Here is a 24,957-nt window from a genome sequence, read left to right on the forward strand (position 1 = left end):
TAAACAGCTTTTTATGGCACACTGCTGCTTGTTAACAGAAGTTTCAGATGTGATTGCAGCCACCTTCTTGGACTCTTTCCACAAGAAAATCACATGCATAAAGTGTCTTTCAGAAATTACTCAACAAATAACATTTTCAGATTTTAAAAGGAGTGTTAACACTTGGGTATTGAGTACCTCAGCGTTGTACTGATTGCACTGTTGTATCCCACCCATTAAGAGGACTTAATGTTTCAAACTCCTTCTAATATCTGATACCAGGTGCCTGATACTTAGTTGAAATTGTCCTAGAGACATTTTTATTACTCTGTGGACTTCTAGGCTCTGTGGACTTTTGCTTTCCATGAAGAGGTGGTGTGTACACCGGCACTACTGGAAAGTAAAAAGGGAATAATACCATGGTACCATGTGCCTAAAGGTAGGACATGGACAGGGTATGTCCTGGGATGTCTGGAAATATTTGTATTTCTCAGAACACATGTAATCTCTGAAAACAGCAAAACCTATTTCAAAAGTGACTTGTGTATCTAGGAGCCTAAATGTTTTTGTTTCTAAAACACTCACTTTTAAAGTGGAATTTGCTGTCAAGTCACTCATGTCCTGATGTACTGAGACTTAGCAATTCAGGAAAAAAATCACTGCTCATTCTCAAATGCTGCTTAATGATAACCACTTGTAAATAACGACAATATGGAGGCCACTACGTCTGCATATTGTACTAGCTACAGACTGTTAATTACCAATATTCCAAGTTAAAAAAATAAACTGTGTTTAAAATGTTAATGAACAGCCTCAATCACTGTTCAATCACTGGACATCTTTTGACGCATAAAGCCTTTCTTACTTACCAGTCAGAAACTCTACCAGAACAGTGAAAAGGTACAAAATTAGGAGACAAGCACAACTTACCTACAGTTTGGAAGTTAAGAGCAACCATTTGGCAGCCAGCATTCCAAAAGACTTGGGGCATGTAGTTTGAAGAATCTACACGCGTTCCCTTTGGGTAAATTCGGCTTAGCTGCATTTTGTTGTATCTAGATGGTGGGTAGTTAAGATTTAATACATGTGACAAAAATGACTTTGCAGAGAGGCTGCACATTTGCAGTGTTTAAATGCAGATGATCTTTCCAAAATGGCAGTGGGATCTGTATTAGATTTCTGCAACTATAATGCTTCCAGAGATCCACAATTTTGTAGATATGATAAATATGGGGTAATTAAAAGTGCCATTCATGTACAGAGCACTCAGAATAAGCAAGGAAATAGCATAGACATATGCTTAAAAATACAACATTCATAAAATTCCATTTATCATTATAGTTCCTAATTTGGAATTTTTCTTAAGATTGCATTTTTAGAGGCCAATTAGCCATAGACAGCAAATCTTCCTCTGGTGGGGAGAGAAGTTCTCAGTTAAAAAGTAAGTGCTCTTCTGGAATGAGCATAAGAATTGGCCTTTACATAAAGACAGAAGTGACGAGTTTGCACTTCTTATAGTTGAGTCTACAAATCTCAGAGATGAGAACATGCTGCAGGTTATCTGTAGAAATTGCTTTTCATTAATCTTCTTTAAGACACTATTTTATCTTGATCATTTTTTCTTAACTGCAACCATGATGAGACACATTGAGAAGCATCATGAGGTCTAAACAGATTCCTCCTTTTCTTTAAAGGTTACAAGAGAAACGTTACAATTTCGGGTGGCAAGAGAAATCAGTGCACCTGGAACTAGAGGTATAATGGGAAAGAAAACTTTCTTGTATGACTTTGCAAAAAGCAAGTCAGCCACATTTTGACAATTTGCTCACCATAACTCAAACCACTTCATACAGGATGATAGATTTAACAATGAGAATACAAATTATCAGGTCTTCAATATGTAGTTTGTACCTATTCCCTCTAGTCCTAGCCCACAGCACAAGGACTCATGCCAGCTTTTAAATTAGCTCATCAGAACTCAGCCCAATTAATTCATCCAGGAAGACAGTCAAGTTTACAAATTTCATTTGGGTTCCCTATTTTCCCAGCTCCTGTCTTCAAATTTCAGTAAAGACCTGTAACAGATCTCAGATATAGAAAGACTAAAAAGCTTCTTTCTGAAAGTCAAGGATACTCCACAAATTCCACAGGAGACTTCGTAAGTTGCTCAAGCCCTTTGGTTTCCACAAAGGAAGACATTTCAAAACTTTTGTTGCGTTCTGAAATTTTAAAGGGAGAAGAAAAACAGTGACATATTAGAGCATGAAATTGTATCCAATACATGAGCTGCAAACAACTGGTTTAGTCTCAGTCCCCTGATCTCATCTACTGTTCACCAGCTCATTTCACCTTAATCTTAAAAGGATTTATGTACACAGGCATTTGCTGACAGCGGCAAGCTCGCTCTGTACACAATCAAGGGTTCTGTCCAAACTCACACTAGCAATGCCCCAAATTGAGGGGACTTGTATTGCCTGAGATTGTTACTGTATCAGCTGCGCATAACAGAAAGTCAGTGCAAGGACAGAGATCTCTCATGTTTGCTTGCAAAATACCATGTTCATATATTTGAGAGGTATTGTCCAAAGCTCACAGGTGAGACATAGAAGTATTAAGGCAGCTTTTGTGGGGAACAGAGCGGACTGACAGATCTCTAGACTCTTTGTGGGCAGATACAATGGCTTTGAGCCAATTTGAAGCTGAAATAACTACTGTCCATATCAGATTAAACTAAGCAATATCCTAGCTCTGCCTACAGTGCTTTGTTATTTTCAGTACATCAGGGTAAACTCACATCTGTCTCAAACAGTCATGGAAACAGTGCTATCTAATCATGTCTGAAGGTACAATCCTATGTCCCAGCAGGTCTTCAGACCTAACCTTCAGACCTAACCCTGGACTCGTCTGAAGCATCAATAAACTCCTTTACATGGTCAGACTTTCTGACCTGACAGTGGCAAAAAGCTCCTGCTAAGTGTATAATTAGGTCGGACTAAACATTCATTCGTGTATCATTTGTTACTCACCTTTGCCTGATGTTTGCAGAGCCTTTCAATGTACCCACATGACATGCTGTAGCACAGCCTAAGTCAAGACCCTTCAAGCTTCAATATTTTTTCTTTTGAACTTTTATACAGGAAATAAGGATTCCTGTAAAATAACAGCTTCCCATTTCAGCACAATCAGCTTCATAGATTGCCTACAAGGGACTACAGCACTGAGAGATCACATCCATTAAATATATCAGCACTGCTCTCTCTAGAAATGAGGTAAACAGAGCATGTAGTGAAACATGAACTCTCTAGCCTAACTGCTTTATTGAAAGCAAACAGTAAATCAGAGAAAAAAGCTTGCCCTCATCCAGTATTTGAAGGAATTGTGCCACAGTAATCCAAGGATGGCCAGGAGGCCAGCCTGGCTGGCTCCTTGAAGTCAAACTGGGAAGCTGCAAGAGCCTGATAAAACTGAACAAAAGCACTTGTCTTGCAGAGAGAAGCAGGACTGAAACAGGTGGGCATTTTCCTTAGAGGAAGCCAAAAAGGAAACAATGGCTCCAAAGATGTAAAGAGCTAGATTGTTTGGGCCAATGTGAGAAGAAAATGTACTGCCAACTCGTGATCTGTGAACTAGATGGTTGCAACTGTTCTCGTTGTATGTTGAAGAGTCAGAGGATGACTGCGCTGTTCCAGAAATGATTCTCTATCCCTAGGAGGACTGGGACTCACACTTTGTAGCAGTCTATATTTCTAATTAGCAACCGACATGCTACTTCCATTATTTATAGCTGTTGTCTCCTAAAGGTGAAAGATTCCTGCCATTCCTTCAAGGCTGCTTTTCTACCACTCATCTTCCTTTCCAACAAGCAATATTCTCTCTTTCTCTAGATTCAATTCCAGACAGCTCACTCCCATCTCTGCTCCTTATAACGTCTCTGAGATGATTCCCCTTGCTAATGGGATAGCACTAGCAATGCACACATATAGTGCTAATGTAGACTATGAGGCTGTCACTTGTATAACAGATCAGTTTGTTTATGAATAGGCTTTCATGTATCTGAATGTTTTGAGTTTTTTTTTTTTAACTGAATCATGAAGTTTCTTACAAATCATCTAAGAATGATCACTGATTCCCAGGAACATGCTATTAAAGGAAGCTTTCCTGCAACCCCTAATAAACACTTTGTATCACAGGAGAAACATTTCAGTAGATGGCAACCTATACAAAAAAGATCAAATGAAACCTCATAAAATGACACTGAAATACATTAGTTATTTTTTGTTTGACAGTCCTGTTCCACTTCTTCATCTCATTGCTTCAGCAGTTACTTAGTTTAAAGTGTGTCCTATCAGGAAACAGACTAGTTGTGTTCTACCTCCACAGTTATTTGACCAATGTAAGACTACTATTTAAAGTGTGAAAAAAAAATACTCAAAGAAAGAAAAAGGAGCATTTCTTTTGTTCTAATTAGAATACAAGTGCTAGATTATTATTTTTAAATTATTATTATTATTATTATTATTATTTTGTAGTAGTTTACTGTATCTCTCAGCTTTATCTTAAAGTAGCGCATCTGCAGAAAACAAGAACGGGTAGTTATTAAACGACTCACTAAATGTTCACAACTTAATCAAACTCCTAAATAAGAGCAGTTATTGCCTTGTAGTATCTGGGGACGATTAAGAAACCCGTCCTTTGATGAAAAGACTGTCCAAGAGAGGCATTTTTCTCTCATGATATGTTATACCGTGCTGTCTTATCAAGAGGAAGTCACTATAGAGTGGCTAAACAACTCACTAAAAACTCTGAAAAACTTGAAATAATACCTTGGAATAGTTACAATTATTTGCTGTCAGAGAGAGGGAACCTATCTAGTGAGGGCAATCAGGGGACTGTTACAGATCCAGTTGTATTCAATATTTCTGTTAACAAGCTGGATGCGAGACCAAAAAATGCACTTCTACAATGTACAAATGACAGCAGCAGTGAGATGCTGTTAACGTCATGGAGGCCAGGATCACAATTCAAACCAAATTATGAATTAGAAAATACTGAATTAGAAAAAGGCTATAACACTGAAAGATGAAACTTTATGCAAGACAAGTGCAGAGCATTACACAATGCAATCTGTTAAAAACTGGATAGGCATCAAATTAAAAACTAATCCTCATTTAACTCTTTACTTATTCAGCTCATCTTTGCTGAATTTAGTGAAGGTTCAGCAGTGGTTCCAGGCCAGGATTAAGACCAGAAACCACAAGTCTTGATATAGTGGCCACTGCTTTGACCAACTGGCAACATTTGCCTCATAATGATTTTTTTTTTTTTTTGACACAAACACCAGATATATTAGTCCTTTAATATTATGAGATCACAGAAACAGTATGATTGATCAGAGGTCACATGAAGACTTAGGGTTAAAAATGTGGGCATGAGCAGTTCTGATCAAAGGTCACATGAAGACTTAGGGTTAAAAATGTGGACATGAGAAGTTCTTCAGAAAACACAAAACTTGGAAAGGCGCAGGCATGTGAACAGAAGAAATCTACACAAGAGAATTTTATAACAGCTGCATCAACTTGTCCTGCTAGGATTCACACGGCTTCCTTTCCAAAAGGAATATCTCCTTCCCACTGTGTACTTGCAACTCTCATTAGAGCTAATGGAGATTATGAACATTCAAGGGACAATACTGTAGGGAACAAGCACAGCTCTCTGCACGATTTTGTGAATGCTTATGTGTATGCCGGTATAAATACACAAAAACATAAGAACAGGTAGATAACTTCTTATATGTTTATTATTCAAGATGAGTAAATGCAAAATCTTATGTACAGATATGGACTTATGCACCAATTACCTGTCTTCTGCTAAGGCCTCCACAAATCCATAATAAATTAAAATGCTATAAACTTCTTTAACGAAAAAGCTCCAAGAGCATATTGCAACCTGTCAAAACAAAGTGAAAAAGGGCAGGCAAACAGTAGGGGGTTCTGCACCAAGAAAGGAAAAGATGCTGCAGTGTTTACTGAGGATGCCACAGAGTGCATTCTTAGCAAGGCATCTTCTGTAAAAGCCCATGGGGGACGAAGTTACGGCTTTTTCTATACAACACACAGAGGCAGGAAAGAGTGAATTTGCTTGTGGGGAAGGGCACACTCCCTGCTTACACTGAATGCTATATAAAAGTAGCACAGGGAAAACAAAGCACTTGCTCCATCTGACAGAATATTTATGACCACTTTTCTCAAACTCCTTAAGTTACTCTTCAGGTATGGAAAACAAAGACAATCTAAGTAAAACATTTTTTAAAATGTTTTTGAAATGTCAGCATGTTTACTGTTGATGAAGCTTGATATTTAGACTAATGCAGGTTTCAAAATAAATATGGATTTATCTGGCTGGATACCAAGGAAACATCTCTGTCCATGCATCTAATTGAGAGGAAGCCAAGTCATTATTTCTCCAGAACTTTCTTCCAAATACTTGCTAGGTAATTTTTAGTATAAGATGCCACTCATGCTTAGCTTACTTACTTTTTGATACTTCAAAGGACTCAAACTTCACAGGCTGAATGTAGTTCACCAGGTTAGACATCTCTTCTGTGGCCATAGCCTCACTTCCAGCAGTACCCTAGGACAGAGAAGGGAAGGCTGAAGTTTTGGTCTGTTAAATTCCATGGTGGCCATCAGGGGCCACAAAACCAAAGCCCAGTTACTGTCAATCATGGTACCTTTCACTAATCCTGGCTTAGTGAAATCAATGCCTCACACTGGGAGCTTCACATATTAATGAAGAAAATATGATATAAAATTTAAATGTTTAATTAAACTGCTCTTGCATTCATTCTTTCAATGCGGCTTCTAGGGAAAGGTCTGTATTACCTGTGCAGATGGCATGGTGCTACACACACAGTGCTAAGCACACTTACCAGTACTATCAGACAAATAAAAAACATAGCTCCAAATTTTCAACATCTAGTTTTTCTTCCAACAGTGATAAATATACCACAAGCAGTTGTCTAACACATATCAGCTGTGGTATTAAGTCTTATTCCTCCCTAAATTAAAAAATAAAATAAATAAATAAATAAATAAACCAAATGTGCTTCCAAACTGAGTGACAACCAACTTCAGAAAGTTGGTGATTCCCAGTGTGCTGCCTTCCTTTCTCCACTAGATGGCAGTCCCACTCCTGGTAACACAAGCCAACCCATAACTGGCGGAATCTACCCATCACCATAAAACAAAGCCATGCCCTTACTTCATCCATCGACGACTTTTTACAGTCATCATCATAGTCATCGTCATCATCGCTCTCAATCTCTGCTTCTCCTGAAACGTTTTAAGCAGAAGTTAATTATTGGCTTAAGCAATAGCTATAAATAAAAGGGACAAATTTGTAAAAAGACATGCAAATAGCACTGCTTAGAAGATGTACATGTGCTTTTTGTGCAGCACAAATCAAAAAAACTGTCTTGAGGGATATGCCCATCCTCATCACTGGTAAGTTGTTATTACCTAACTAAACAAAAAACTCTTGCTTTGCAGCTGCTGGACACTTAGTATTGGAAATCATAAGGCAGGTATCAGCGCTAAGAAAAGAGCATCGTGGTGTGCATAGTGTGCAGAGTGTGTAGGTATAGTACTACAAAATACTCCAAAGAGATGTTCCCATGCTTGGGTCACAGCTCTGGGGTTTGGGATTTCTATGTCACAGGATCCATGCAGGACCTTCGGTGAATGCTGTCACTCCCCTTGGGAAGCAGACACAACAGCATTCACAGGGTGAAAAAAAGTGTGTGAAAACTGATGGGATTCACATGCTGTGGTAACAAGGGCTGCTCAGAGTAATACATCTGCTTTGAAGATAACACAGTGCATGTTCTCAGGTAGCATAGCTGGCAGGAATTGGCACACAATTCCCTTCACTGAGACTACTTTGGTGTGTCTTAGTGCTTGGACTCATAGCTCAAATGTGCCGGCTGAGGGCAGTGCAAATCAAATAATGTGACAAAGATGCATAAAGCTCATCCTTTCCCTGAAAACGTACTGATGGAGTAAATAGAACCAAATAAAACATTTTAAGCCTTGCTCCCAATTGTAGCGTACTTAAAAAATTCCAATTGGCAAGACACAGATTCTTTATTGTTAATTACTGAATATCCCTCCCCTCTCAATGCTTTGATATGGTTGAGCTAGAAATCAATCCATCTTTCTCTTTAGAAACTCCTCCTTTGTGTTTGGCTATCAAAAAGTATACATCATGCATCTTTAGAAGACTCTGGAAAAGCAGGTTTAACTTATACTGCAGTCACCTATCCACAGCAGACTGACAACCGTCCTTAAAGGTTTTATTCCACAAACCTTTAATCTCTCTTCAGTGGTGGCAATTCTATTTTGGCAGCCCAGAAATATAACCACCGTGCAGCATTCCCAAACTCTCCAGAGAATGGTAATTCACTTTCAGTTCCTTCCGTCCACGTAAGGTCGAATCCAAAGCCCACTGAATCTGGAAACTCCTCTTTGTTCCAAGAGGCCTTGAATCATGCCCAGTGGGCCCTTTCTGAACATGTACAGCACATATGATTTAAGTAATGAGTGTGCCTTTCACAACCAAATGATGACTACCCAGGCTGCATTTCCTTCCAGATGCAGATGTTGAAATGTCATGCTTTTATTCATGAACGCATTTCTTCCTGAACATTTCATTGAAGAAAATAACATGATTGCTCAACAGGCTCAAGGGATGGCTCAGGGAACTTCAATGCGCTGCAAAGAGCCAGCCATGCTCTCACAAGATTTGCAGTGACAGTCTTGGGACACGAAGCTCTTGATTTATCTGGACAGGCAAAATAACACTTCTCATTGTCTACAAAAAGGGGGACGTGTGTAGACTTTAGCCAGCTTCCACTGCCAAGATACCAGGTGGATGATAGCTTGCTTTTGCTATAAGTGTCCAAGGAGGGAAGTATGCAACACAAAATTCATTTATTTAAAAATATTTAACAGGAAAACTCCCAAGGAGATCAGATCTCATTTGGATCCGTCACTACAGGAAGAACATTAAGGTGCTGGAACATGCCAGAAAAGGGCAACAAAGCTGATGGGGGTTCTGGAGATCAAGTCTTATGAGGAGCAGCTGAGGGAACTGGGGTTGTTTAGCCTGGAGAAGAGGAGGCTCAGGGACAACCTTATCGCTCTCTATAGGTACCTTAAAGGAGGCTGTAGAGAGGTGGGGGTTGGTCTATTCTCCCACGTGCCTGGTGACAGGATGAGGGGGAATGGGCTAAAGTTGTGCCAGGGGAGGTTTAGGTTGGATATTAGGAAAAACTTCTTTACTGAAAGGGTTGTTAGGCATTGGAATGGGCTGCTCAGGGAAGTGGTTGAGTCACCATCCCTGGAGGTATTTAAAAGATGTTTAAGATGTTTAGATGTAGAGCTTAGTGATATGGTTTAGTGGAGGACTTGTTAGTGTTAGGTCAGAGGTTGGACTAGGTGGTCTTGGAGGTTTCTTCCAACCTAAATGATTCTGAGATTCAGTGATTATCAAGTCCCGCATCAGACTGCAAATCCAGAACACATAATACACAGGACTGCAAACACAGAATAACAATTCCTAAGAATTTTTGAGACTACGACTACATCTGCATTGCCTTTCACTCAGCAGCATGGTTCTATGCTCAGACCCCAACTTCTTTTGCTGTTACACTGCTGGGACCTGACATCAGAGCAAGCCTTGGCCAGACCAAGGAGATGTCTGTGCTATGGATGCCCCCGTGCTCACCTTCCCACAGTGCTGGTGGGATCAGCTCAATGACACCACTCCTGGCCCTCCTGGGAGTGTACAGATGTGGTATATCATAAAGGCACATGGTTTGTACATACGGCTGTGCTGCAGGTCCAAGCCAGTGTGCATTGGGGAGCATGTGTAAGAGGGACAACTAGCTGTAATGACATTACTACTATTATTTGCATTTAGATGGGACTACAAACCCAGGACAAGACAGGACGTCACTGTACTGTTATACAAATACAGGGAAAACAGAGAACTCCTGCTCCAAAAGCTTGCTTTCCAAGTATGAGACAAAAGCTGAGGGATTAAGAATTTGTTTCAAAATTTAAATACTCTTCAGTTAGCGAGCTTTGGCTACTTTCAGTACAGGCCTAATTTTGGTATGACGTATGGCCTCACCCAGCAGAACTGCAGTGTAATCTAAATATATATGGCTTCTTTGAAAATCTCACTTATTTGCTCGTGTCAGTTGTGCTAAAACTGCTAGGTCTAAGATTCTTCTTTAACAAAATGAGAATCTCACAAATGTTATCTCAGAAATTCTTTTTCTGCTTTGCCAGCATTGCTTCTTTATCCCAAGCTGTTGGATGTAAGATTTTACGCTTACAGACATTATACCCTACTGAAGTTAGTTTTTACATCAGTTCCATGAAAAACTTGCAAGCCATTCTGAAAAGCTATTGCTTCAGAACTGTTTTTTAATTATTGCTACCATATCACTATCACCTAGCTTTCATGTGGTATGTTTTATAAACATATCACAAGAATGGTTTATTTGGGTTTAATTAAATCTGACCTCAAGCAGTGTAAGACACAGAGAAGCCTGCTATCAACTGACGTACAGATCTCTGTATTTTTTGCTCTGCTGTGAAAAAGATCATTTAAAATCCCAAGAAGGCTAGATCAGCACAACTTTCTCCTGCAGATCAGCAGTAATTCTGACAGTTTCTATACAATACAATAGAGTTATTTGAATAATATGCCCAACTTGCTAAGTGTAAAGATTATATTAAGGTTGAAGAACTGAAACACTTCATGTTAAGAAAAGTTAAGAATTAGGCTTCTTTTAGCAAGTCTTTAATTGCATTATTCTTCTCACGCTGCATAAAGAAATTGGTACTGGGTATAGAGGAGCATAACGTCTGCAGTGCCTTACAAGTTGCCAATACCGAGATGCCTATAAGGAACGAGGCAGTGCAAAGATGGGCATCATGATGACTGCTGAGCACTGCCCTGTACAACCAGGCTCTACTCTGGGTCTTGCCACAGCAGTCATAAAATGCCAAATAATTTTTAAAAAATGTTCACAGAAAGCTGGCATCTGATTTACAGAAATGCTCAGTGGTCACAGATGGAGCTGCAGCTGAAATCTCTGGAGCTGTGCTCTGAATACTTAAAAATTCAGGGTAGTCTTTAAAAACAAATCCTGGATGTTCCTTGTCAGTTGCCCCCAAACTGTTCTTAAACCCTTTCAGACTCTGTTGTTCCCAGATTAAATTGGATTAATACTATTTCACTCCCCACAGGTATTGTTCAGATAAATTCACTGTTGTTTGTCGAGTGTTTATATGCAGTTTGGATATCCCTAAAGAAATTCACTGTGAGGTGAAGATGCTAGATCTGGGATCAAGAATTGAATGACAAAGAGCAAAAAAATATTGACTAATTGTCATTTTCCAAAAGAGGCATTCTAAAGGAGAAACAATGGCAAGGTAATGTATTTTGGCAGTCACAGATGAACCAAGTGACCACATTATTTTGCCATCTCAGTTCTAGCATTTTCTAAACTGTATTCATCTTCAAAATCTACAGTTCACAGAAATTGCTACATAGGCAATACAGATATAATATTCACAGTTAATGTTTAAAATTGCATATGCTTTTATGGGACTTATTGCCCTGCCTTGCCTCATCATCGACACAGATGATGTCATTGATTCGTCATTCACATGATGTCATCATTCACATGATGTCATAATTCACAGCCCAAGTCTTTTCCTATAAAAACGCATGGAGGGGTTCCTGAAGTACAACAACACTGTTATCCTCTATGAAGATCAGACAGAGGAAAAAAAAAATATAAAGCAGAAATCATGCAGTAGGTTGTTCATTTCTCACTATATTTCAATTTTTGGAAAGGAGGAGGTTGGCATATTCTCACTTATTTTTCTGTTGCTTGTGTTTGTCTAAAGCAAATAATGAAAACAGTATTAAAATCATTCCTGACACCAGGATGAATCTTCTTTTGAAATCCAAGTCCTACACCAAAGCATGGCCTTTGTAAAATTTATTAACACAATTGCTGAAAACTCTTTCTTTCTTTGTTTCTAATAGGATAAACAATGTTATCCACAAATTCAGTATGATTTTTTATTTTTTTTTTTTTTAGTTCAGCTTGAGGCAAACTGCCAGCATGAAAATTTTCAGCTCAATTAATCAGACTTTAGAAAAAATTACAAACAACTGGAAAAAAAAAATAACGGCAAATGGCAATGAACTTATATTCCAGCAGAGATTTCAATCTACACTGTAAGCATTCCACTAATAGGGCATAAACATCTATCTATGCTTTTAGCAATTCAAAATTTCAGTCTTAAGAGGAAGAAGAAATTCTGGTCCAGGGAACAGACACTTGCTTGGGAATCAGAATACATACATTTTGCTGCTTGTCCTGATGCTGATCTACTCCCATGGTTTAAAGTAAATACTTAGTTATCTCTTTCTCTGCACTTTTCTTTTTCTGTTCTAGTTAGGCATTAAGCTCTTCAGGGTAAAGGATGTATCTTACTATATTTTTGCGTAAAACACTCACAGTGGTCCCCTGCAGATCCTATAGGCATTAATAGTATATATGCATTAAATTAAAATAACTTTTCAAATTCATTTCTGATTTTGAAAGTTATGCTGATAATGAACAAATTAAATGATATACACTTTTTTCCATTGGCTACACTTCTAACAGTTGCTCTTGGTAACAAATATTTGTTTGTAATTATTTTTATTTTATTTTTTGCCTGTTTCCATCTCTGGAACAGAAGAACATTTTACAGCACTCTGCATAGAGTTCTGTAACATGTTCCCAACTACTGTAAAACCCTGCCTGACGAACAGATATTCTACCCCAGTTACCCTAAATCTTAGACATTACAGAACCACTGCAGTTCTCCTGTGCAGTAGGTTAAATGTAGCAAGGCTCTGAAAGGACACCAAATGATATGCACATCTCAGAAGCAACAAAAAAAAGAAAACATTTATATTTGATGTTGGGCTTAGGCATGCAACACAGGCAGACAACGGTGGGTGAGTTGGCTGCTTGCTCTATTTCCCAAACAGTGCAGATAAATGTTAGTATACATCGCTGATCTTTAGGTCACTCCGTAAGTGATTCCTCAGCCTCAAGCTTTCTCAGGCTCCTGGAGCAATGACACCTAGTGTTGTTTCCTGCTGAGTAAAACCTACACTGGTGTACCTTTACCTTGCTAGAGCAATGTAAATAGCTTGAAAAACACAGCTGTAATTAAGCATTTGTGTTTTAGTGAGAAGTATATTTGTAGATGCAATTCATACCTGCTCCTGGGGAGGAAGGTTCAAACATACTAGATGTATCGCTGCATGTGTTGGAAGCTTGCTCTGAGAGCTTCTTTTTTGCACTTCCATCTGCAGACTTATGGGACTTCTTTTTATTCTTCACTAGAATTTTGTACATTAAATCCATAGGGCTTGGAAGAGGAACCCCAGGCTCAAGCTTGAAGAAAAGGAAGAGAAATTTGTTACAACAACAGAAGAAACAAGCTTATGGCAATTTCTTAGGGCCCACATGGTGAAAGATAATTTTGTAAGCACTATGAGCCCTGTTAAAGTGAAGCATATCTTGCAAAAGAGGCAACCTCGATGTTAAATGAAACAGGGCTACTGAGAGCGCTTATGGAAAATACCTTATGAAATGTCTACAGTAATAACTGCAATAAATATTAGTTCAAATATGAAAGCATACGTTATAAAATGGCAGCTATAAGAATCAATTGCATTTAAAGGATTACAATTCACTGTAACGGAACAATCTCTGCAACAGAAACTATATGCTTAAGTCACCACAGCACACGTCATTTAACCCCCCTCCTTTAGATTATGTTTTGGAAGGCCATATGTAAAGAATGACACAGGATTGAAACACTTAAATAAAAACACAGATATCTGTGATTTGATAAATACCAAACCATATTACCGGATATTTTTCCAATGGATCCATAAGCAGTGCATCTCCAAATATTAATCTGCAGTACTCTGCCATTTTTGCCTGTTGTTTAGGGCTAAAGGGTGGAAAAGAAATAAATAAATGAGTCCGACTAATGCTACAGACTGAAAGCTACAGTAATGGAATATCTAATATCCCTAAACCAGATATAATTTCCTGATCCAATCACTGTGAATTGTTCACAGAGGCATAGATATATCATGCAATTATTCCAATTCCTCTGATAGAGCTTATCAAAAGGATGACACATGAAGTTTGTAGTCACTTGAATAATAGTGAAACTGAACTTTTAACACTGAGTTGTATTTTCCCATGTGCCTAGTAGAAAACAAAAAATGAGGATATCAGTTGTTACCTGGAAATAACTGTTGCATGAAGTTGCCTCTTTCAGGCAACATTTTTATTCAAAGTTTAAGTATTTTCCCGGTGTTACTTTATACATATGCCAGGCATTCTTCTTGCACCACCTTTTCTCATTTGGATTTCTTTCTCTTGTTTGTCATACCTAACCTAAGGCATCATAGCCCAAACAGTTACACAGCCTCCTCTGCAGGTGCCCCTGTTAAACTTCCCAAACTGTCGGTACCTGTCACCTCCCCCAGTGTGTCTACAGGGTACAACCATACAGAATAATGAGCAGAAGATGTTACTTGGGTTTCAAAAGCAGCAAAAATGCATTAATCAAAGGCGCTGGTAGAGACGCAACTAGTTTACTGCAGATTTCATTCTAGCAGCCCACTTTCCCACCCTTTTTGTGTTAGCCCATGTGAGATGAGTGCTCTGGGTGTGGTGGCTGTGCAGCGTGACAGACTGTCCAGCTAGAGCCCTGCTTGCAGCTGTGCTGCAGCTCTGCACTGCTCTCCACCATAAAGTGCTGGCCCAGCCGCAGACCTCATGGGTGAGGCTGGTACCAGCAGTTTGCACTGCTCTCGCCAGCTCCACCAGAAGCATTCCTCCTGCTGGATCCCCATTGGCAGAAGTCACAGTGCAGATGTAATTGGTACTACTGCTAAGATGTATTATGCCACTTTGGAGAATTTCTGTAATAAGTGCTGGTGTAACTGCACTTTTAATTAAATACTGCATGCATGTAATGCATATATAACTAGGATCAATATACCAGGTGGAGCTGCTCGAGGATTAGATTACTGTTTGGGTCACTGGTCAGATTCCTTATTTATGTATTTTGTTTTTGAATTATATACAGAGTCAAATTTTACCACCGTAAATTACTTCAGTGGTTTTCGTGACATCCTCCAGAAATAAACTGAACCTCAGCAAATTCTACTTATAATCAATTTTCCCAAAGTGCAACTCCAGAATGAAATAATTGCTGCATACCATAGTGATGGGAATTTTAGGACTGAAAATAGGTTACATTGCTTAGAAATATCACTAAAATCATCTGAAAACGTAGCTCAGTGCTACAGTCACTCTCTTTCTGATTTTAGACAACTATGTATTTTTGTTATACATGTCCATTTAATAAAATCTGCAACACTCAAGGCTTAGGTTTATTTGAAATTTTCCATTTTTGATACTCTGTTGAGAAGTTTCAATGAAAGAACAGGTTTATTTTGCTTAATATAACCTCCTCAACTACTATTAATTATGATCTGCATATCATGAAAGATACACGAATGGTATAAGCAGTTATGTTACCATGGAGCTATTTTTCATGACAAAGTAGAGCTGGGTATATATGAAAAAAGGCGTGCTCATTTTTCTCTTGCAAACTAGGAGTACAGCAACTTCTATGCCTATTTTGTCATTAGCCACCAACAGAGCACTTGGCACCGGAGCTCTTCCTGGGTTCAGCAGGGCCAAACCAGAGCTGAGATGAAGGCTGGGTGGCATTTGAATCAGAAAATGAAATTTCCCCAAGATCAGCATTCTGGATGTCCCTTGAAGCAGATTCAGGGTGAAACGGTCATTAGCTCAGTCATTTACAAAACATACTGAGAGTAGGTTTTAAATTATTCCACCAAGCTATACAAGCGCTGCATGCAGTTTAAATCTCTACAGGATTTCATTGATGCTTTCTTTTACCTGCAGCCAATTCTGCAAAAAAAGCTAAGAGCCACTTTTAGCTGAGGATGGAAAATTAAGATGAACACAGGCAAGGCAGTGAAACTAAGAACCCACGAGGGAGAAGGTGATGGGAAGAACAGATCAGACAATGACTGTGTGTTAGCTATTACTAACTGCAAGCTACCAAGGAAAATAAAGGCACCTCACTCTGCTCTAGTAAGAAAGCAGACTGGGTATTTGCTACACATCTTGCCTACAAGAAGTCATTAAAGGGAAGTTTATTTCAATCTTCTTCACCAGTGTTTTTTGAATAGGCCTATGCTCTGAGGACCCAGAAAGTTCAAGGGACATTTCCTTGAATCACAGGAGCACAATTACTGTTGTCCTAGTAATTAGATGTGAGATGCGACATCAGCATTTTTAAACGGGCACACCAACTCCAAAAACGAACTCTTTATAAGAAACAGAAAAAGCACACAAAACCTTAAATCTAATAAATTTCATACTGTCACCACAGCTAGAACAAATTCTTCTGATCTTCCATATTTAATTACATGTTTACCTCAAAGAGCACACAGTGAGGACTTTTATTTATGCATAAGAGAAACATTTAAAGCAGCATATTTTGGTTTAGCACATAAATTCCTGATCATCACTTTGCAGAGGCAAAAAGGAGGAAAAAGAATATTATGCAGAAAACCTAACAGTTTTTAAAACTATCAAAAAATCTTGCAATACTGGAGGCCAAAGAACATTTTTCATTACAGAATTAATTTTCATTGTGAACTGGACCATATGCACAGTTATTTTAAAAGCTCCTAAGAAAGGAGCTGAGTAATTTATGAGATAAAAATTATTCAAAAGTACCAGCATTTAAATGAGTGGTATTTTTTGCATGTTCCGCACAAATACATATTGTTTCAAGAGAGAGATCATTATTAATGGTATATATAGATTATGTATTACTTTTACAGTACTTTAAAAGTTGGAGTATAAGTTTCCTTTTACTTTCCCTTCTTTTCAAGCAACCAACTAAATACCAACTTTTCTACAAGAACGTGTTTCCTCAATTGTGTTGTTAAGAAACAAAAAAAAAAACATTTTTTTCCGACAGAAAAAATGTCCACACCTATTGCTATTGGAAATTCTCTTGGCATTCACTTAGCTTAATGAAAACGGATTGTCTCAAAACAGCTGACTTGATCTGCTTTATTTTTTTCACTGTGTGGATATGGACAGGTATCACACGGAGCAATTATGTATGCCCCCAGAATATGCCAGGGCAAAGGAAGATAAAACGGGAACATGATACCTAGAGATATGGAAATACAGAGAATCTGAAGAAATGTTTTCATTAACATTATTGCATTGCTTGTATTTTGTTTTACTGTGTTTGTACTGGGCCTATTATGAAGGTCAATCACAGAGGCTCTCTAGCACTACTGCGCAACTATTGCTCCTAACATTGTATTATTATCACTTCTGCAGAGATAGTTACTCTGTATAAGACAAATAAAGACACAGATCCTCCCCAGAAGAGACTAAAATAATTTAAAGTGTAGGAAAAAAAAGTGATAAAAATCCTTTTAATATTTGAAGTAACAATTCCAGCAAGAAATCAGCAGTATGAATAACTGTAATTAAATTTAATCTTGGAAGCAATCTTATATGGATACTGTTCAAGGATCACTTAACCTTTTTGCTATGTCATCAGTGCATTTCTAATTATAGAGTGTCTGCTTTCAGATTTGCAGATAGCTTATCTTCTTGTAAGCCCAATTTTAAACATCAAGGTCTTCTTGAGGTCTTTTAAGAATTTTCAGGATAGTTCTCATTTTTTGATAGAAGCACATCTTTTCTTAGCATTGTCTTTTTTCAGTGTGCACATTTAGACATCAATAAAAATGATGGTATATATAATATTTTATATATTCCAAAATCTATATGCTTACCTCTTTTTCTAAATTTTTTATTGCATATAAATAAGCAAGAATGAATATATGACACAGTGGAGTTACAGTAAACGAAATGAAATTTCTTCACGTTATAAAAGACATTTGAGAGGATTCTTTACAGGAAATACAAAAAAAAGAAATTAAAATGGCACTACATGCCAACAAACAAATGATTTATTCCTTACGTGGACAAAAAGTGGTAAAAAATATTCTCATGAACAAAAAACAGAAGGAAGAAAAACTGTATTTTAAGTCCACTGGTGATTAACACTGTCATATCTATATTGGTGATGTATAACTTAAAACCTCTGATAATTGCAATGTCTAAAAGTCATGCATACAAAACACAGAGTTAAACTGTATTTCTGCTTAAACCAATGTCAGTATTTCAACTGCTTTGTATTGGACCAGCATTTCACCCATGAATACTGACTCTCGTAACTTGAAAATCAGCAGAAAAATTTGAGTCACCCTGAAGTAGGAATTGATGTCATTAGGATTTGTTTGATAGCAGTTCTATGAAAACACTTATCATTGTTTGTTAATAACTCACAAACCTAGTTTTATGATCTAGGAGAAAAACAACATTCCATGTAAATGAAAAGACAAACGGAGTATTCCATGGAATTAGGTGAAGGTTTCTTTGAGTGGCATGACTAATTGCAGATTTCTCTAGCAACTAGTGAAGAAATGAAGGGATAATTGTAGCAGTCAGTAAAATAACTAGAAATTATTTTCAGCCAAAGCAAAATTAGAACTCATACACACTAAGCCTGATAGTTTACTGCAGCAAAAAATCATAAATAGCAAAAAGTCTTACAAAGAGAAAATATTTGATATTGCTTCCCTAGACTTGCTTTGCTAAAAACTTATAAGAACACATGAAAAAAAAGCCATCTAATAATACAATGAGGGATAATTCATTATTCCATGACTGGAGTTTTCTGAAGAGAAAGGTACAATGGCTTCTGTGGGAGAAAACTGTAAAAACGGGAGTAACACGGCCGTAACTCTGGTCCATCTTTGACTTGTTCTCGCAATATCACAACACCTTTAACTTTGACAAAGTTTCATCTTACAGTTTTAAAGCCCCTTACATACATAACTTCTTTCTGACAGAAGTTTAATTTATGCAACCATTTACTATTTTTCTTTCTTGAAACAGAACAGACCACCCTGGAATATTTGAAGATATAAGTCTTATTGACTTTGCAGGAAGAAAAATGTAAGTGTTCTGTTTAAGATAAATCTGATGTTGCCTCTTCTCTGCCTCATAGTAACACAGTGAATTTATATTTTAAAAATCAAGAAGAATGAATACGAAATATAATGCATTGAAGAATGATGGTTGAGACCTTTTCTAAAGACCAGAGGTTGTATTTGGAAGTGCTGTGAGTTAAAAGCTACAGCCATAGGTGAATATAAGCAAGTTGAAAGTGATATAACTTACACCAAAAAGAAAGGAGTGAGGGGACCGATTAGAGAAAGAAATTAAATACAGCATCTGTGTGATCTTTTAGAGTAGAACAGAATCAACTAAGCAGGATTTAACAGTTAGTTAGCTGTTTTAACCATAGCCATGTGTCCTTTAAACATGCACATAGCAAACATACTCATCCACTAAAGGTAATGTAAACTTATTCTGTAAGGCATAGAGGTAGTGTAGGTCAGCTCTCAGATTTTAAAGATTTCTACCTACATCATTTTTTTATCAGTATTGCCACATCTGTTCTTAAAACATTCTCACATAGCTTCTTCTACCAGTTCCTTCCCTTATGATGAAGATGTTCTTTCTAAAACAATGGAAAAGCAGTTAGCCCTCACCCTTTTTCCTTTTAAAGAAAAAGTTCTGACATCTTTTCTGACTTGTATTAAATCACTCATAACATTCCCAAAGATTACTTTTTATTTTAAATGAAAAAAAAAGTTTCTTAAACCAAATTGGCCACAGAAGCATTGCAAATGTTTTCATAGCAGAAAACAAAAGCAGAGAAGGCAACTGATGTTAAGGCACATGCTGTGTGTCAATCTCACCCCATTTTGAACAATCTGATCTCTCTATACTCAAAACCAAGCAAAAGAGTATGTCAAACTTAACAAAGAAAAAAAAATACAATAGTAATAAGATAGATAACTGGGACAAATTTAGAAGCTTTTTCACTTTGTTTTCTTTTCTTACACAGGAAAACAAGCATTCTTTCTATACTCAAAACCAAGCAAAAGAGTATGTCAAACTTAACAAAGAAAAAAAAATACAGTAGTAATAAGATAGATAACTGGGACAAATTTAGAAGCTTTTTCACTTTGTTTTCTTTTCTTACACAGGAAAACAAGCATTCTTTGCAATTAAAACAAACAAAAAAAAAAAAAACAGAAAATGGCTTAGGAAATTTTTTTGTTTGTTTTTGTTTTGTTTTGGCAGAAACTGAACAGTTCCTGGACTTCCACGTAACCTATTTTGCAATCCTAGCAAGTATATGGTTCTGGCCTCTACTTCTAACACATGAGAAACAGACCAATTCTATGCATAGAAGAGATGCACTTCACTTTTTTTTATTATTTTTTTTTATAGTCCCGAACAAGGTCTTTAAGCAGGTGAAATATTGCTTCTTTTTCTTTGCTGAAGTATCACTTCAATCCAGCAAGACATAACGAGACTGCAAAGTTAACAATTTGTCTCACAGTTATTCAAGCTTTTTCTTTCATACAAAAGTTTCTAATTCAGAAAAATTTTTAATAACATGCCCAATTCATTCTGATCATTTGGGGGTACATAAGCTGATGCAAGTTTTTGTTTTAGTAAGAGCTGTTGATTATATCAGATACTAAAACTGCCACAAATTCATACATAATCCTGTGCTTAGTTATAAAAATGTAAAACCTTACAGGGAAACAAAGTAATTACTTACGAATCCACATGATTTTCAAAGGAAAGGAGGATTGGAAAGGGCGATGTCTTAAATGCACACTCAGCAATAGCTTCTATTACTTCCTAAAGAATCAAAATGTATACAGTTAGAAATTTGTCTCTAAAGAAACAGCTTTTTTGTCTTTGAAGACAGAAAAGACCTAAAGAGTTCTGAAATAATATCCAAACCCCCTGAAGATCATACTCAGACCTTCTATTGTAACCTTTCCTGAAAGCTGTGCATATGCTTTTGTAGCAACTGAATTTTTCAACCTGATCTGTAATCAAATCTCCAAAATGTTTGACGAGTCTCCAGCATTGCATTTCTCCAGAAATGACTTACGTCTGCCTAAATCAATAGTTTAAATGTTAAATTTGGTCTTTGCATGGAGTTGTTCCATGCCTGAAGCTATGTCTTTCATGAATTATTTTGCATAATAATAAACATACTCTGACAAACTTGCGTCTTCTAAACATCATCTGCACAAACATGCATCTGTAAAATCCTTTAGTTACTCTGACTCACAAGTTTTTTTGTTTTATTCTGTTTTGATGAGAGAAACACCCTTGAGTCAAAGAAGAGAGGAGAAGAAAAGAGAAATTATTTAGTTGTAACAGTTGGCTGTGTAGTAATCATCAAACAGGGCTCAGAAACGGAAACTTCCATAGAAGTGTCTATTTGGTTTTGATGGAAAATGGCAACTGTAAATAGAGTAGAGGAATCATTTGATAACACTAATTTTAGTAGGGTGCACAATACAGCGAAGCACTCAGTGTTAGAAATTATTCATGTTTTCCTATTGGAGATCCTTTTTTCAAGAGAACGTATCAAGCACTGAAGACTTTACTATCTTTGTTGTCAACCTCTGGAGTTTAAAAGACCTCATAATCTTTTTCTGTCCCAAATCGTAATGACGACTAAAATTAAAAGGTTTATTTACTTTGAACAAGCACTCTGAGGGGATTCATTTTATTCACTTTCTGTACTTTAAAATGCTCAATTCAGAAGTGTAACAGTAAGAAATGCACTTTGTAACTCAAAAGCTGGGTTTCTGGTATGTTCCTCCTAATATTTTTTGAAAAACCCAGGGCTGGAAGTAACACACAAGCCACCTCAAGATCTTCTGATATGAGCTAGAGTACATACAGAATTTACAGTCTTCATGCAAGTAAAAAAAAATACACAGCTCAGGCACAGATAGTCATAGCTTCCCTTACAATATGAGAAACTTTTTCTAACAGGTCTAACAGGTGATGAATGACTATATTTAATAAAATGCAGTCACCCAATATTTAAATGCCTCACATACCACTAACCATTCATGTGCTTCAACTAAGCATTGAGAGAAAGCAGAAAGGCAAAGCATTTACTGTAAGAGTAGTAAATGGTGCAGAAGTCTGGATCACTGCAGGTGGGAAGCTGCAGTTTCACAGCAGCAATTCTCCCATGGGGAACGTCACTCCATGATGGAGTCATTCCTGCCACATGCTTTCTTTCCAACACCAGTAAATCATTGAGTGCTGGTGCCACATTACATCAGTAATAATATGGGATTCTCAAGAACATCTAAGGCAATTTTACCATTACAAGGGCACAGCAGGGCTGAGAACAGGGTTACAAATACCCAGCCCTCTCACCTAGATGCTTTCCACCCACATCATGGGTGTTGGCTTGATCTCCACCCACTTGCACCCTACCTCCTTGCTTATGGAGCTTGAGATGAGCAGCAGTGCAGAGATCAGTTCTGAGGCCTTTCTTGCTCCTACACACTACCCTAGCTGTGGACTAAATCCATAAAGTTATTTTCAACTGCATTCTCAGTTGCAAAAAGGGACAGAATTCAGCATGGGTGGAGAAGATTAGCCTGAAAGAGTAAAACCAGGGTGACACTGATGAAATCTGGGGGTAAAAAATTCACATATTGGTTCAATAGAGTAAGAGGTATGCTGGTGATTCAGTCGTGCAGTGCCTTCAATGTAAATGCAAATTCTCTATGGTCAGAAAAGAACAACATGTTAAATTCCACATTTTACTTCAGCTGCAGAATGACTCACCTGAAACAGGTCTCCAAGGTATATATAAGTACATATGCACAGATTCCTGGTTGTGGCATGAAAAATACCCTATAATATCATACTCTTGCAGCAGCTCACAGACTGCAGCTGAGAAAAACCTCACCGATTTCTATGTCATGAAGCCCGTAAAAAGCAAACAAACAGGAAAAAAAAAATCCAACACTAAAACCCCAAAACAAAGCCCCAGAAACATAAGAATGGGTAGTACATATTGCTTCTGTACCCGCACTTCTGAAAGCCTATCTGAGGCAGTGAAAACTGACAGACTGAACAGAAGCGTTGTGTGCTGTGGTCACACCAAACACATGAACCAACAAATAATTCAGCACTGAAGACCCAGTGATCACTCTGAATTGATTCACACACTTCTGACACATCATTTCGCTATCATTTTGCTCCTCCTAAGTCAAGCAGCACTCTTTGAGTGTTCAAAAGAAAACCAGCAGTCAATACATTTTTACAGTTTCTATGTGGAAAAAAAATGTGTCCTACAGTGACAGATGAAATATCCCTGAATTGGTTTAAAACACCTTCCAATATCTCTCCTGCAAAAACAAGGCCTAGAGTTGGACATCTAAATAACCAGAATGATTACCACTATGATTCTCATTCTTGCTAATGCTCTTTTTAAGAATTAATTTTGTTTTAAATTCCTGCTCATGGCCAAAGGAGTTGAGAGCTATCTTCCTTAATTAAAGGACTTCCAGCAATCAAACTCGATGCATATAAACATAAATGGTTTTCATCAGATTCATGGCAAAGTTAATAACAAAAGTGCAAGAAGGTTGTGTTTTACATTTTCCTGTGATTAACTCAATCAGTGGAGAGTTAGAGAAAGCAAACTGACAAAAAGCAAGGGGATGCTCTGGTGTGAGTGAAATTTGGTGTTTTGTCTGTGTAGTAGTATTGTTATTTTTTCTTCAAGGAAGGCATTATAAGACAAAAAAAAAATCAACTCATGCTTCAGTGTTGGAGACATGCCTCATATTTTAACTGGTAAAAAATCCACATCTATCACCTGTAATACAAGCAAATTCAGAAACGGACATTTTTCCACATCTTCTTGCACAGGGAAGTCTAGAAATATATTTTCAGGGCAAGTTAGTGTCTCAGATAACCAAGAATTATTTCTTCAGACTTCAGAAATGATATCTTGATGTATTATTACAGGCTTTGCTAACTACCAATATTGAAACTATAGCAAAACACCTCCATCCCATTCCTCTAACATGTCAGATCAAAAACGTCTTTGACAATAACAAGGTAACAATTTAACATTATTGCTAGGGTAGAGCATCTGCCTTTTATTATGGAAAAGGGAAATGGAAGATGACATTCAGAAATACAGATGATAGGTTTAGGGTTTGAATGGCATTAATAACCCCTCACATCCTCCAAAGCTATGTATTTTTCTTTTTCATCCTCTAGTGCTTCAGATCTGATCCCAAGTATCAGGGATATGTGTAATCACCAAGAACCTCTTCCTCTGCGAGTTTCGAATACCGCAACTTTTCCCATGATTCCCCACATTCTCTGAAGTCTCCTCTTAAAACTTCTTTTTACTCCTACGTTTTTCCTCCCTTCCACCTTTGCAGGAACGAATTTGTCATGCATTTTATGTGAAAGAAACCACCCTGGCTAAAGCCAACCACGTCAGCATGCTGTGTTGCTGTACCTTGAAGGATATTTCAGTTGTCATAGTGAAACCGTGTGTAATGACCGGCTCTTCTTCAGCTGTTCGTCCTTTCCAGCAGTCCAGCTCCACACAGCGGCAGCCTGACAAAAGCACTTGCCGATACATCTCCACCGATGAGTTACCAGCCAGCTGTCCAGCTGAGACAACATAACGAGAACATGAAAAAAGAGAAGTCATTTCGGGCCTCAGGAATAAATACAAATAATCTAATAATAATCAGAGTTAGCAGCATCTTTTACCCTTGGCCGACAGGAATACCACTCAA

At 37.6% G+C, this 24,957-nt stretch overlaps 1 protein-coding gene and 1 long non-coding RNA gene across 15 annotated transcripts in view; one reads left to right on the plus strand and one right to left on the minus strand.

Moving 5' to 3' along the window:
* Positions 1-24,957, minus strand: part of PLCB1 (phospholipase C beta 1) — a 432,352-nt gene that overhangs the window by 87,692 nt on the left and 319,703 nt on the right. For all 14 annotated transcript variants that reach the window (XM_048060933.2, XM_048060934.2, XM_048060932.2 and 11 more), the window contains 8 exons: positions 24,672-24,829; positions 20,922-21,004; positions 13,997-14,081; positions 13,339-13,516; positions 7,240-7,310; positions 6,513-6,609; positions 2,114-2,198; positions 910-1,034 (listed from right to left, as the gene is read on the minus strand). In XM_048060933.2, coding sequence (XP_047916890.1) covers positions 910-1,034; positions 2,114-2,198; positions 6,513-6,609; positions 7,240-7,310; positions 13,339-13,516; positions 13,997-14,081; positions 20,922-21,004; positions 24,672-24,829 — 882 coding nt within the window. The remainder of the gene's footprint in view (positions 1-909; positions 1,035-2,113; positions 2,199-6,512; positions 6,610-7,239; positions 7,311-13,338; positions 13,517-13,996; positions 14,082-20,921; positions 21,005-24,671; positions 24,830-24,957) is intronic.
* On the plus strand, positions 11,762-24,720 carry LOC136790592 (uncharacterized). Its single transcript, XR_010830844.1, has 3 exons — positions 11,762-11,869; positions 19,178-19,237; positions 24,592-24,720. It is a non-coding gene; the product is annotated as an uncharacterized lncRNA (long non-coding RNA).

Source organism: Anser cygnoides, chromosome 3 (genome assembly GCF_040182565.1).
Source record: "Anser cygnoides isolate HZ-2024a breed goose chromosome 3, Taihu_goose_T2T_genome, whole genome shotgun sequence".
Taxonomy (NCBI): Eukaryota; Metazoa; Chordata; class Aves; order Anseriformes; family Anatidae; genus Anser; species Anser cygnoides.